The 12,430-nt window shown below is 41.8% G+C and overlaps 1 protein-coding gene across 2 annotated transcripts in view; it reads left to right on the top strand.

Moving 5' to 3' along the window:
* Positions 1-12,430, top strand: part of PCDH11X (protocadherin 11 X-linked) — a 1,025,787-nt gene that overhangs the window by 144,238 nt on the left and 869,119 nt on the right. For both annotated transcript variants that reach the window (XM_084638911.1, XM_084638912.1), the window contains exon 4: positions 4,269-4,316. In XM_084638911.1, coding sequence (XP_084495037.1) covers positions 4,269-4,316 — 48 coding nt within the window. The remainder of the gene's footprint in view (positions 1-4,268; positions 4,317-12,430) is intronic.

Raw genomic sequence — 12,430 nt, 5'->3', positions numbered from 1 at the left:
CTGAGTATTCCCTGATCAACACAGTAAACAGCCTTTATTTAATCAGTTTTAGAATCCAATCTCTGCAACTATTTTTAGTACTTACTGGCACTAGATGATTCTTCTGGGCAACTGTACCAGATTTATAACTCTGAAAGTGCAGTTATTTGTCTTCCAATAGGCAGTGAAGTGGCATCTTGTACATGCATATGTCAAGCACCTTTCAAATTTTAGTAAGGTGGCTCAGCTATGTCTTTCCCAGAACAATACAAAAAAGGATAACTTTTTTTTTTTTTTTGGAAAAGCATATCTTTTTCTTTTTTCTCAAAAGTAGAAATGATCCCCTGGGGAGTTCAATGTTCAACACAAACTTTCTCTTTGAGCTTACAAATCCCCACAAAGAAGAAAGATTTTGGAAGGTCGTACTATCATATGTATTTCAGTAGTTTTTACCCCGAGGCATACACCTCCCCCCAAGCTTATTTGTGAATGTGTGTGTAGGGGTGGGGGAGAGAAATATCACTAACAGATGAAGGGAGAAAGCTCTATTGCATGAGATTATTGGGCATTCCATAAGTGTGCATAATTTCAAACGTGAATTGGAAGTTTCCTGAATCTGAGATCAAAGTGTTCTTCTTTTAAATGTCATAATTCATAAAGCAATGAAAACTTTGACATTAAGGTATAGTAAGGGTACATCAAAGAATGCCCTTTTATGATGTAAGTAAAGAGAACACATTATTTTGTTTTTTATTTTTTACTGTGCTTATTTAGGCACCTATATCTCTAGTTAAGCGCCTGTGTTTATGTTACCCATGTAACCCACACAAAGATTTTGTCAACATTTTCCCTAAAAGTAAACAATATCACCAAGATGCAAAAATTTCACCCACTTTGGTTTACAAGGGCCTCACATCAAAAAAGATATGATGCAAAATAACTTCAGTGTATGAATACAAAATCAAAGGGTTCAAATTTCTTTTTTTGCACCTATATAACTCAGTAAAGTTTCTGTCTCTTAAAAGAAAATTTGGGAGGCATGTGCATATTTCCTTCAGGTATTTGTTTAGGGTCGGAGGGGGAGGGAATGAAATGAGATTGAGGTATAGACTTAATGGGCATGAATTTCTGTGTATTTGCACTACTTTTTAATAGTGTCAAAGGGCTTTTTGTTTCTGTTTTCCATGCTTTATGAGCCAAAGCCACATGTATGCAGTTTTGTTGTAGCTGTGTTGATCCCATGATATTAGAGAGCCAAGGTGCGTGGGGTAATATCTTTTATTGGACTAACTTCTGTTGGTGAGAGAGACAAACTTTTGAGCTACACAGAGCTCAAAAAGCCGAGGAAAAGTCTGTATCGCTCGTAAACTTGTCTCTCTTGCCAACAGATGTTGGTCCAATAAATATTACCTCATCTGCCTTGTCTCTCTAAACCCATATGTCCATCACCCTCAATTCCTATTGAAATGGATGGAAGTGGTAAGTGTGCTGAGCAGCATCTGTTTTAAGGTAAGGAATACAATTGCCTGTGTTTTCCTGTGCACAAGTGGATGTCAGTCTGAATCTTCTTCTTCTTGACAGTCTACCTGGTTACAGAGCAGGGAAGGAATAGGGTGTATTGCAGGTCCACATTGCTCAAACTCCTGGTCATCCGATAACTCTAAAAATGTATTTAGAATCTCAAGGTGCCTTGTTCTGGCGGACACAGCAGAATGGGCTCTTTATTTAGCTTTTGTTGCGAGAGTACCCAGAATAACTTTCTGCCTGACACTTCCTGAACCACAGTTATGTTTTGGTAAGTGATATCCATGAAATGTGTAATAATATATTTACAGATGATTGGTTCTTTGGTCCCTGTTAACCTTAACTGGCAAATGCATCAAATCTATAATGGTGTGACATGTAGAATATGGTATCATAAAAATTCTATTTTATAATAAAATAAAGAACAATGAGATACCTAGCGTAAACCCCAAGTCCTTTCTTCCCTGTATAAATTCTAGTGCCATTACAAGGAAGGGGAAAATTGCTGGGACAGGAAATGTTTCTGGAACCCTCCTTCAGGCTATGGAAAAATGGAAGCAAATTATTTCATGCTGTCATGAGGTTACATCCTGATGAGATGAAGCAGTGTGCTGATACCACAGTACAAGCATCATAATAGTGTGATATGGAGAATTTGTGTTGGAGAGGAAATTGTTAAAGGTGGCAGCCCTGGTTACCCAGGATAAGAGAGAGCCTGAAAAATACAAGAGCCACCCCACCTGTAAATCACAAGCAAAGCTTTCCTATCCATACACTCAAAGCCTAACTACTTACATTATATTGATAGTGAGCATAATACTAGGCGGGGTTCAGCACAAAGTACAGATAAGGAACCATTATTCCAAAAGGGAGAGAAAGGTAAGAAATACAATGGGCAAGTCAGCAGAGAATCAGTAAGTGGTCCAAAGTATTGTAATCTGAACAAAAAGGAGGTTTAGGAGGAATACACAAGCACTGAAATGCTTGGGAAGGTAAATTTAATGTTATTGCAGAAAAACTGAGAGTAATGTCTCTTGTATTTTTCAGGCTCTCTCTTATCCTGGGTAACCAGGGCTGACACCTTTAAGTTTCCCCTCCAACACAAATTCTCCACATCACACTATTATGACGCTTGTACTGTGGTATCAGCAAACTGCTTCATCTGTGGGAATTTACACGTTTCACATTCAAAGTGTCAAGCTCGAAAGAAAAATGCACGCTTTTTAAAAACAAAATCAGAAAACTGATCTGTCCCATTTTGCAGCTCCTGTATAATTTTGCATTGGAAATCTTATGTGCCCGTGTTACTGTAATCCTTTCTCTTGGCTCATTCTCGACTGCACCTGCTGTGCTACAGTGTTCCATAGGAATTCTCAAAAAGAAAAGGAGTACTTGTGGCACCTTAGAGACTAACCAATTTATTTGAGCATGAGCTTTCGTGAGCTACAGCTCACTTTATAGGAATTCTCTTGACAACAACAGAACATTGGGACCTAGCTTGTATGTTCAGCAGAACTGCAAGTGTTTCCTACTTGGCTATACCTGAAATGTTCATCAGCCAGCAAACAGCTGAGCTATTTCAGTGGGAAGGGGTGGTTCTTAAGCACTTTAGGATCCTTTGGATGCAAGATGCTTATATATTGAAGATTTTCTTATTAAAGTATTATTTTTGCAAATGACTTATCTATTTAAAATAATTTTGTACCAAGGAGTCAGGAAACCGTTATAGCTGATTCACAGTTTGATGCCAGGATTATCTAACCACAAGCATTTTGTATGGTAGGTTCCTACATTTTAGGATGGTTAAACTGTATTGGCCCACTTGCTCATTGTATATTTTATTATCACTTTGAATATTTCTTATATACATTCTGTATAGATTTTGTCATTTGTACAATCTGCTAAAAAGATTTAGGACCTCACCCTGTTAAAATATGCTTAATTTTATGCACTGTGAGTAAATTGCCTTAAGATAAACATGCCTGCAGAAACAAGACCTTCAATATTAAGAATGAGTTTTCTTGCCAATCAGGGCCTGTTTCTGTAAGGTGCTGAGCATTCTGCTTTAGTGAAATATAAGCACACTATGCACCTTACAGGATCTACCCCTTATTTGTGTATTACTGAACAAATACTCTCTGATGGTCTCAAAAATAATCACAAACCCTGATTCCCTTTTAAAATCCAAAGTGCTATGCATCACAGAGTGTTGTACATTTTTAATGTGATTTTTTTTACCATAGTTGGGAGGTTTGGGCTCTATTTATTTAAGAAGCCATTGTGGTCTATCAGTTTATCAGAATCCAATAGAGCTATTACTGTCCATCCGTTTATTGGTTCACAGACTTAATTTCCTGAGTAGTCTTGGCCACGGCAGGCCATGTTAATGGTGCCTGCACTGACCCATGGCTTTGCTTTTCCAGTTCATCCAGTCAGTGATCTGCCAACTAAGAGCCCAATCATGCAAATATTTCCTGCTAGGCTTAGCTCTTACTCCAGAATCTGAATCCCACTGAGTTCAGTGAGACAGCTTGTGATGCTGCAGAATCTCATATGCCAGAAGCAAGTTTTTATAGGACTGGACCCTAGGAGCCCCCTCTTAAGTCCCAGCACACTAGCCTGTTGTAGCACCCAAAGAACTGTTCCAGTCCACTATGTTGAGTGTCCGTGTTTGAATAGTTGTGTTCAATGTTGTGTTCGATGTAGTTCAACTATTTCAATGTTACACATTTTAAAAACTTTCTAATTTTGTATTTACATGACAGCCCAAAACAGCACCGAAAAGGACATTTGGATCCATTACGAATGATCAGGTAAATATAGCAGAGAGTTCTTTCAACAAAAATACTGATTTGTAATTACAGGAACCTCTCAATGTAATGCATGACTCCAGTGAAGTGAATGGTCTTGTAATGTGAGGAAGCAGAGTTTAAGCTGAAAATCTGGGCTGATACTATTGCTTAAGTGCATATCACTGTGCTTATCTTTTGAGAGAGAGAGAGAGAGAGTCTCATGGTCTGAGCCAGGAGCTCCTTAATGCTAATCTTGGCTCTGGCAAGAGAAGCCTCTTTTGCCTTGAATAGATGGGAGTTACAGTGCTTAGCATGTCTTAAAAGGAGATAATTTAACTCTTCCTTTGTTACCCACATCAAAAAATTGGGATAATACTTCCCAGTTTTAAGAGTATTGTTTGTAAAGCACTTTGAAGGTGAACTATACTTTATATTTATAGTATGAGCTAAATTCTGATACCTTTGCTGCTGTTGAGCAGCACCAACACCAGGAATAATCCCAGTGATGCAGTGGGACATCTTGGTGAATAAGGGTGTCAGAATCTGGCCCTATGGGTGAAATCCTGACCTCTTGAAGTCAGTACCAATGTTCCCATTAGCTTCAGTGGAGTCAGAATTTCATCCTCTCTGTTTGTTTGGTGAGAGTTAAAGCTGATAGCTCAGCCTAGATTATCATTCTTAACTCTAAATTTTTTTAGTCATGGAGGAGTCGGTCAGAGCCTTATAGTCCCTTTTGTTGCTGAATGTTTCAACATTTTTCAAAGATTGTTTAAAGTGGGAGAGCTTTCCATCCTCACGGTAGGTGTGTTAAAGTGTCTATTTAATGGCACAGTCCCTGTTCTTATTCATTTCAACCATATGAACCATAGGTATGCTTGAATTGGTTTGTTAAAACAAAATCTGCATTAATTGTCATTTTGACTGGCTTTACTGCCACTTATGTATTTTGCACAATTTAAAATATGCCTTTGACCCTAGGTACCCTAAGCTTGGCTTTGTGTGTATTTATACTTTTTCTATGAGTATTAAAGTTATAATTGTAATTACAAAAGACATCTATGACAGCTGTGCATGTGTTGTGTTAGCATAGTGACCCTTAAGATATTTACAGTTGTATAAGAAAACACTATAGAAAAGTCCTATACCATTTAAGAGGAATGAAACTACTATGGTTTTATAGATATTACTTTTAAAAACCTATGAAGTGTATAGACTGATATTCTTTCTGTTGCTTTTAAAAAAAAAAAAACCTAAAGAATTCTATAGCAGGCATATAATTCTCAATAATATTCTATAGGATGTTAGCAAAAAATTCTGCCAGAAGGGCGGAATCATTAGGTATATGTGGTTAGACCATATCCTAACTACTCACAGCTGTCACTTTGGCAATAAAAGGGATGGAAGGAAAAGATGAGTGTAAGGGTATGTCTACACTACCGAATTACTCCTATTTTACAGAAGTTAATTTTTGTGTGCATTCATCCACACTAAGCACATTAATTTGGTGGTGTGCATCTACAGTACCGTGGCAAGCGTTCATATTCTGAGCAGTGCATTGTGGGTAGCTATCCCACAGTTCCCGCAGTCCCCGCTGCCCATTGGAATTCTGGGCTGAGCTCCCAATGCCTGATGGGGCCAAAAATTTGTCACGGGTGGTTGTGGGTAAATGTCGTCAGTCAACCCTGCCTCCGTGAAAGCAACAGCAGACAATCATTTCATGCCCTTTTCCCTGGATTGCCCAAGCAGATGCCGTAGCTCGGCAAGCACGGAGCCCGTTCAGCTCACCGCAGCAGTTATGACCATTGTAAACACCTTGCACATTATCATGCAGTTTATGCAGAACCAGAACCTGAAAAACCAGGCGAGGAGGCGACGGCAGCACAGTGACGAGAGTGATGAGGACATGGATGCAGACTTCTCTAAAACCATGATCCCCGGCAATTTGGAGATCATGGTGTTAATGGGGCAGGCTCGTGCCATGGAATGCTGATTCTGGGCCCAGGAAACAAGCACAGTCTGGTGGGACCACATACTGTTGCAGGTTTGGGATGATTCCCAGTAGCTCCGAAACTTTCGCATGCGATAGGGCACTTTCATGGAACTTTGTGACTTGCTTTCCCTGCCCTGAAGTGCAAGAATACCAAGATGAGAGCAGCCCTCACAGTTGAGAAGCGAGTGGCAATAGCCCTGTGGAAGCTTGCAACGCCAGACAGCTACCGGTCAGTCGGCAATCAATTTGGAGTGGGCAAATCTACTGTGGGGGTTGCTGTGATGCAATTAGCCAGTGCAATCATTGAACTGCTGCTATCAAAGGTAGTGACTCTGGGAAATGTGCAGGTCATACTAGATGGCTTTGCTGCAATGGGATTCCCTAATTGTGGTGGGGCTATAGACGGAACACATATCCCTATCTTGGGCCCGGATCACCAGGGCAGCCAGTACATAAAGCTCAAGGGGTACTTTTCAATGGTGCTGCAAGCACTGGTAGATCACAAGGGACATTTCACCATCATCAACGTGGGATGGCCGAGAAAGGTTCATGACACTCGCATCTTCAGGAATTCTGGTCTGTTTAAACGGCAGCAGGAAGGGATTTACTTCCCAGACCAGAAAATAACTGTTGGGGATGTTGAAATGCCTATAGTTATCCTTGGGGACCCAGCCTACCCCTTAATGCCCTGGCTCATGAAGCTGTACACAGGCAGCCTGGACAGTAGTAAGGAGCTGTTCACCTATAGGCTGAGCAAGTGCAGAATGGTGGTAGAGTGTGCATTTGGATGTTTAAAGGGTCGCTGGCGCAGTTTACTGACTCGCTCAGACCTCAGCGAAACCAGTATTCCCATTGTTATTGCTGCTTGCTGTGTGCTCCACAATCTCTGTGAGAGTAAGGGGGAGACGTTTATAGCGGGGTGGGAGGTTGAGGCAAATCGCCTGGCCACTGAATACGCACAGCCAGACACCAGGGCGATTAGAAGAGCACAGCAGGAAGCGCTGCGCATCAGAGAAGCTTTGAAAAACAGTTTCATGACTGAGCAGGGTACTGTCTGACACTTCTGTTTGTTTCTCCTTGATGAAAACTCACCTCCTTGGTTGCCTCTAAATTCCCTGAAAGCTACCCGCCCTCCCCCTTTTGATCACAGCTTGCTTGCAAAGGAAATAAAGTCACTATCATTTAAAAAACATCTATTCTTTATTAATTAATTATAAAAATAGGGAGATAACTCACAAGGTAGCTCGGGTGGGGTGTGGGAGGAAGGTAGGAGAGAAGGAAAAGGCCACTTCAAAACTTGTTGAATGACAGCCTTCTGTTGCTTGGGCTGTCCACTGGGGTGGAGTGGTTGGGTGCCCGAGCCTTCCCCCCACCGCGTTCTTGGGCATCTGGGTGAGGAGGCTATGGAACTTGGGGAGGAGGGAGGGCAGTTAAACCGGGGCTGCAGCAGCAGTCTGTGATCCTGCTGCCATTCCTGAACCTCCACCAGATGCCGGAGCATGTCCGTTTGCTCCCCCATTAGCCCCAGCGTTGCATCCTGCCTCCTCTGATCTTCCTGCCGCCACCTCTCATCTTGATCATCCCTCCTGTCCTCATGTTCATTGGCTGCTTTCCTGTACTGGGTTGCTCCACACATTCTGCTGAGCTCTGTCAGTGCCGGACAACTGCATGAGCTCAGAGAACATTTCATAGCGCATGCATTTTTTTCACCGCCTTATCTGAGATAGCCTTTGGGATGGAGAAGGGAGGCTTGAAACATTTGCAGCTGCGGGAGGGAAAAAAAGTATTTAAAAAGATATATTTTACAGACTCTTTCACAGTGAACAACACTATTCACATTACATAAGAGATGTGATTTTGGTACGAGGTCGCATTTTGCATCTTATATTGAGTGCCTACGGCTTTGGTGTTAGAGATCACACACGCAGTGCCAGGCAACAAAATTTGGCTTGCAGGCGGCCATGGTAAGCCATAGTCTTTCGGCTTCTGCAACCTTCATAACAGCAGCGCCCTCCTTTCCCATACCAAGCAAAGCCCGTTGAGTTGACCATTTAGTGCTTCGGTTTTCCTGTTAACGTGCAGCAGCAGAAACCAAACTAACCCCCCCACATCCAATTATCTGGGTTGATCGCTTTACCCCTCCCCCCACCGTGTGGCTAGTATCAGGGAAGATTCCTGCTAGCCAAATGCGAACAGCTCAGCGCCAATGCTCCCCCCCCCCACCGCTTGGCTAACTGCGGGGAGGATTTCTTTTCAGCCACAGGCAAACAGCCCAGTAGGAACGGCTACCTCTGAATGTCCCTTTAATTAAATTCCCATATTTCAACCAGGTTACCATGAACGATATCACTCTCCTGAGGATAACACAGAGAGATAAAGAATGGATGTTGCTTGAGTGCCAGCAAACACTGGGACCATACGCTGCCAGGCTTTGTCATGCAATGATACCAGATTACTTGCTACTTGCATGACATGGTAAAGTGTCCTACCATGGAGGACGGAATAAGGCTGCTCTCCCCAGAAACCTTCTACAAAGGCTTTTAGAGTACCAGGAGAGCTTCATGGAGATGTCCCTGGAGGATTTCCGCTCCATCCCCAGACACGTTAACAGACTTTTCCAGTAGCTGTATTGGCCACAAATGCATCCCAAGTCTTCAGGGCAAATTAATCATTAAAAATGCTTGCTTTTATAACATGTATTATATCTAAAAAAGTACACTCACCAGAGGTCCCTTCTCCGGCGTGGTTGGGTTGGGAGAGTATTTCAGTCAGGGTGATAAAAAGATCCTGACTGTCGGGGACAACGGTGTGCTGTGTGCTCGCCTCAAGCTCGTCCTCCTCCTCATCTTCCCCATCTGCAAAATCCTCAGGCATGGCAGAGAGTACCCCATCATCGGAGTCCACGGACAGGGGTGGGGTAGTGGTGATGCCCCCCCTCCCCAAATTGCATGCAGCTCAGCGTAGAAGTGGTATGTCTGGGTCTCTGTCCTGGAGTGTCCATTTGATTCTTTGGTTTTCTGGTACGCTTGTCTGAGCTCCTTAAGTTTCACACAGCACTGTGTTGTGTCCCTGCTGTAGCCTCTGTCCATCATGGCCTCGGAGATTTTTTGAAATGTTTTGGCATTTCATCTTTTGGAATGTAGTTCTGATAGCACAGATTCGTCTCCCCATACAGCGATCAGATCTAGTACCTCCCGTTCAGTCCATGCTGGAGCTCTTTTTTGATTCTGGGACTGCATGGTTACCTGTGCTGATGAGTTCTGCCTGGTCACCTTGCTGATGAGCTCGCCTGGCCAAACAGGAAATGAGATTCAAAACTTCCCGGGGCTTTTCCAGTGCACCTGGCCAGTGCATCCGAGTTCAGAGTGCTGTCCAGAGCAGTCACAATGGTGCACTGTGGGATAGCTCCCGGAGGTCAATACCGTCGAATTGCGTCCACACTAACCCTAATTCAAAATGGCGATGTCGATTTCAGTGGTAATCCCCTCGTCAGGGAGGGGTACAGAAATCAATTTTAAGAGCTCTTTTTATGTCGAAAAAAATGGCTTTGTTGTGTCGACGGGTGCAGAGTTAATTCAATTTAACGCTGCTAAATTCGACATAAACTTGTAATGTCGATCAGGCCTAAGAGTCTGCACTCCATATGGAAAGATCTGATCCTGTGGAGTTTAAAGGTGAATAACTTCTCTTTACCATTTTAAAATTAACCTATGAGGGTATGGCTACACAGCTGCTGGGGCCAACAGATGTGGTGGCAGGGACTGTGCCAGTGCACTAAAAATAGCTGTGTAGACCTTGCTTTTATGTTCGGGCTCAGGCTCTGAAGTTCTGAAGCTCGAACTTCCACATTGTTATTTTCAGCGCACCAGCATGAGACCTGCTATCAGAAGTCTGGCAACCAGGGCTGAGAGATTCGCTCCCGGCAGCTGTGTAGACATACTCTAATATAACAGGAATGTAATTTTCTATGTATTGCTGTAGATCAGTTTAAAAATTGCATAGAAGAGCTAGTTCTCTATTATATTTGGTATTTTTTTTAGAATAATTTCTATAGAACTCTGTATTTACTTAATCCCTATTACTATATGGTAGCATATATGGTATGGTATTCTATATGGTAGCAATTTTGCATTAAACATTTTGTTAAAATGTTGATATTTTCAGTAAAGATTCTAATTTGTGTTGGATTTTTTGCTGTTTCCTCAGCAATTTACTGCTAGTGACAGGGAACTGAAGTTATATGTTTAAGCCAAAATCATATGCTATAATGAAAAATGTGTCTCTTGTCATATGTGATAGTTAAAGAAAAGCTAAATTGGGTATGCATTTTCATGAATTAAAAGTATGTATATAGTGTTTGTTGTAGTTGCAGGAGCTAATGACAGAATAATCAATGCACATCTGTCAGTTTGTGTGCAAATAAAGAACTGAAGGAAAGCTGACTTTTTTTTCCCCACTCTTGCTAGGTTTTTCTGGAAATCAGTGTTGAAAGAGCAGTTTATTTAATTCAGCATTTTTGCAACAAATAAGAGCCTTAGTCCAAATTAAACAACTGCTAGCAAGGTTGCCTGCAGTAATCTACTCATGATAATCCTATCATTGAGGGAGAAGATTCACTTGTCTTTAATAAAGAGAAGGTCTGTCATGGGGTCGCTGCTTTAGAAATTAACCCCTTTGGTTCATAGCATATGGAACCTGATTCGGACACACTTAGCAAGGTTGGTTTCTTCACTCATCTTCCAGTGAAAAAGCAAGATCTACATTTGTTTTCATAACTTTAAAGATCTGTTTTCCAATCCATGTTTCTCTTATACATCACCATGGGTCTTTACTTATTGGGGTGACAGACACTGTACCAGGGGTAGAGAGTTGGGTTATTTTATTTGAAATGGAGATGTTGCAGCTTTTCCACAAAAGAAATGATTGCTGCAATGGATAGAATCAAATTCTGCCCTCATCTGCAACAGCCCTGGTACTATTTATGACAATGGAAGATGCACAAAGGCAGCATTAGGCCCATATAGGTACTGATTTAATTGTGGGTAGCAGGGTACAATGTAGTCTTGCTTCTTACTAACCATTCCAAATGTGGAATCCTCCACACTGGAAACCCGTCTCCCACGCAGAGTGTTAAATACCCTAAATTGCATGATTTGTAGTGTGCACTGCAAAGTCTATCTCATCCCCCTAACCTTTGGTGATGGGTTGGGAGTGTCATGAGGATGTAGGTGGGAAGAGCTGATGTTTCATTTTTACATCTGGTTAAAGTTAGTTGTAAATTAAACAAACAGTTGTCTTTATAAATTTTATTGGCGGAATCGAGAGCCATGGAGAGATGCTCTTTTAGCAATTTGTGTATAAATTAAAATGAATAACTAAAACTATAGAAGGTCCAATTTTGCCACCCTTACTCATGCTTAGTAGCTGCTTGCTAAGTGAGTAGACCCATTAAAGCCAATGGAGATACTCATGCAGTAAGTTACTACTCAGTGTGAGTAAGGGTGGCAGAAGCAGTCCCATCATGAGTATAGCAAGGGCTAGGTCAGCAGCACAGTTTCTGACTATAAACATGACAGGCATAACGAGAGTTTAATGTTCTTAAAAACAAATAAATACGTAAAATCCTAACTGTTCTCTTCCCCCTATCCTATCTGAGCTTCACTGAGCCCCCGTTTTCACCCATGTTACACTCCCATCTTCAATGCCTGCATTATGGGCCCAATCCTTCTGGGGAGATAAGGCTGTCAGGATTCCCTTTGGAATCTGTCAACACTATTCTTCATCAGTCAGACAGATTGCTATTGATCATTGCTAATCACTTCCTTCTCCTTAGGGGATGTATATGCTCCCTTTGCAAGATTTCCAGCATCTGCTGGCTCAGAGAGATACCAGCAGTGGGAACCAGACTCCAGTCTCCCACCTGTAGGACAGCACATTACTTTCAGACCACTCTGTCCATCCCATAGTTTGAGGAAAAGCTGTGTTTTTACAGTGTCTGCACATATAAATGCATTACTTGCTGTAAGAAGGGCATAAAGTGTTCAACACACCCTATTACAGGATCTTATTACTCAGAGTGTAAATGCAATAGTCCTATGATATTATTCATAAGAAAATCATCTTATTTTCACACTTGGAATGTATT

Source organism: Lepidochelys olivacea (assembly GCF_965140295.1).
Source record: "Lepidochelys olivacea isolate rLepOli2 genome assembly, chromosome: 9".
NCBI lineage: Eukaryota > Metazoa > Chordata > Testudines > Cheloniidae > Lepidochelys > Lepidochelys olivacea.
Note: the sequence above shows the minus strand (reverse complement) of the source record. Positions and strands in the feature narration are given on the sequence as shown.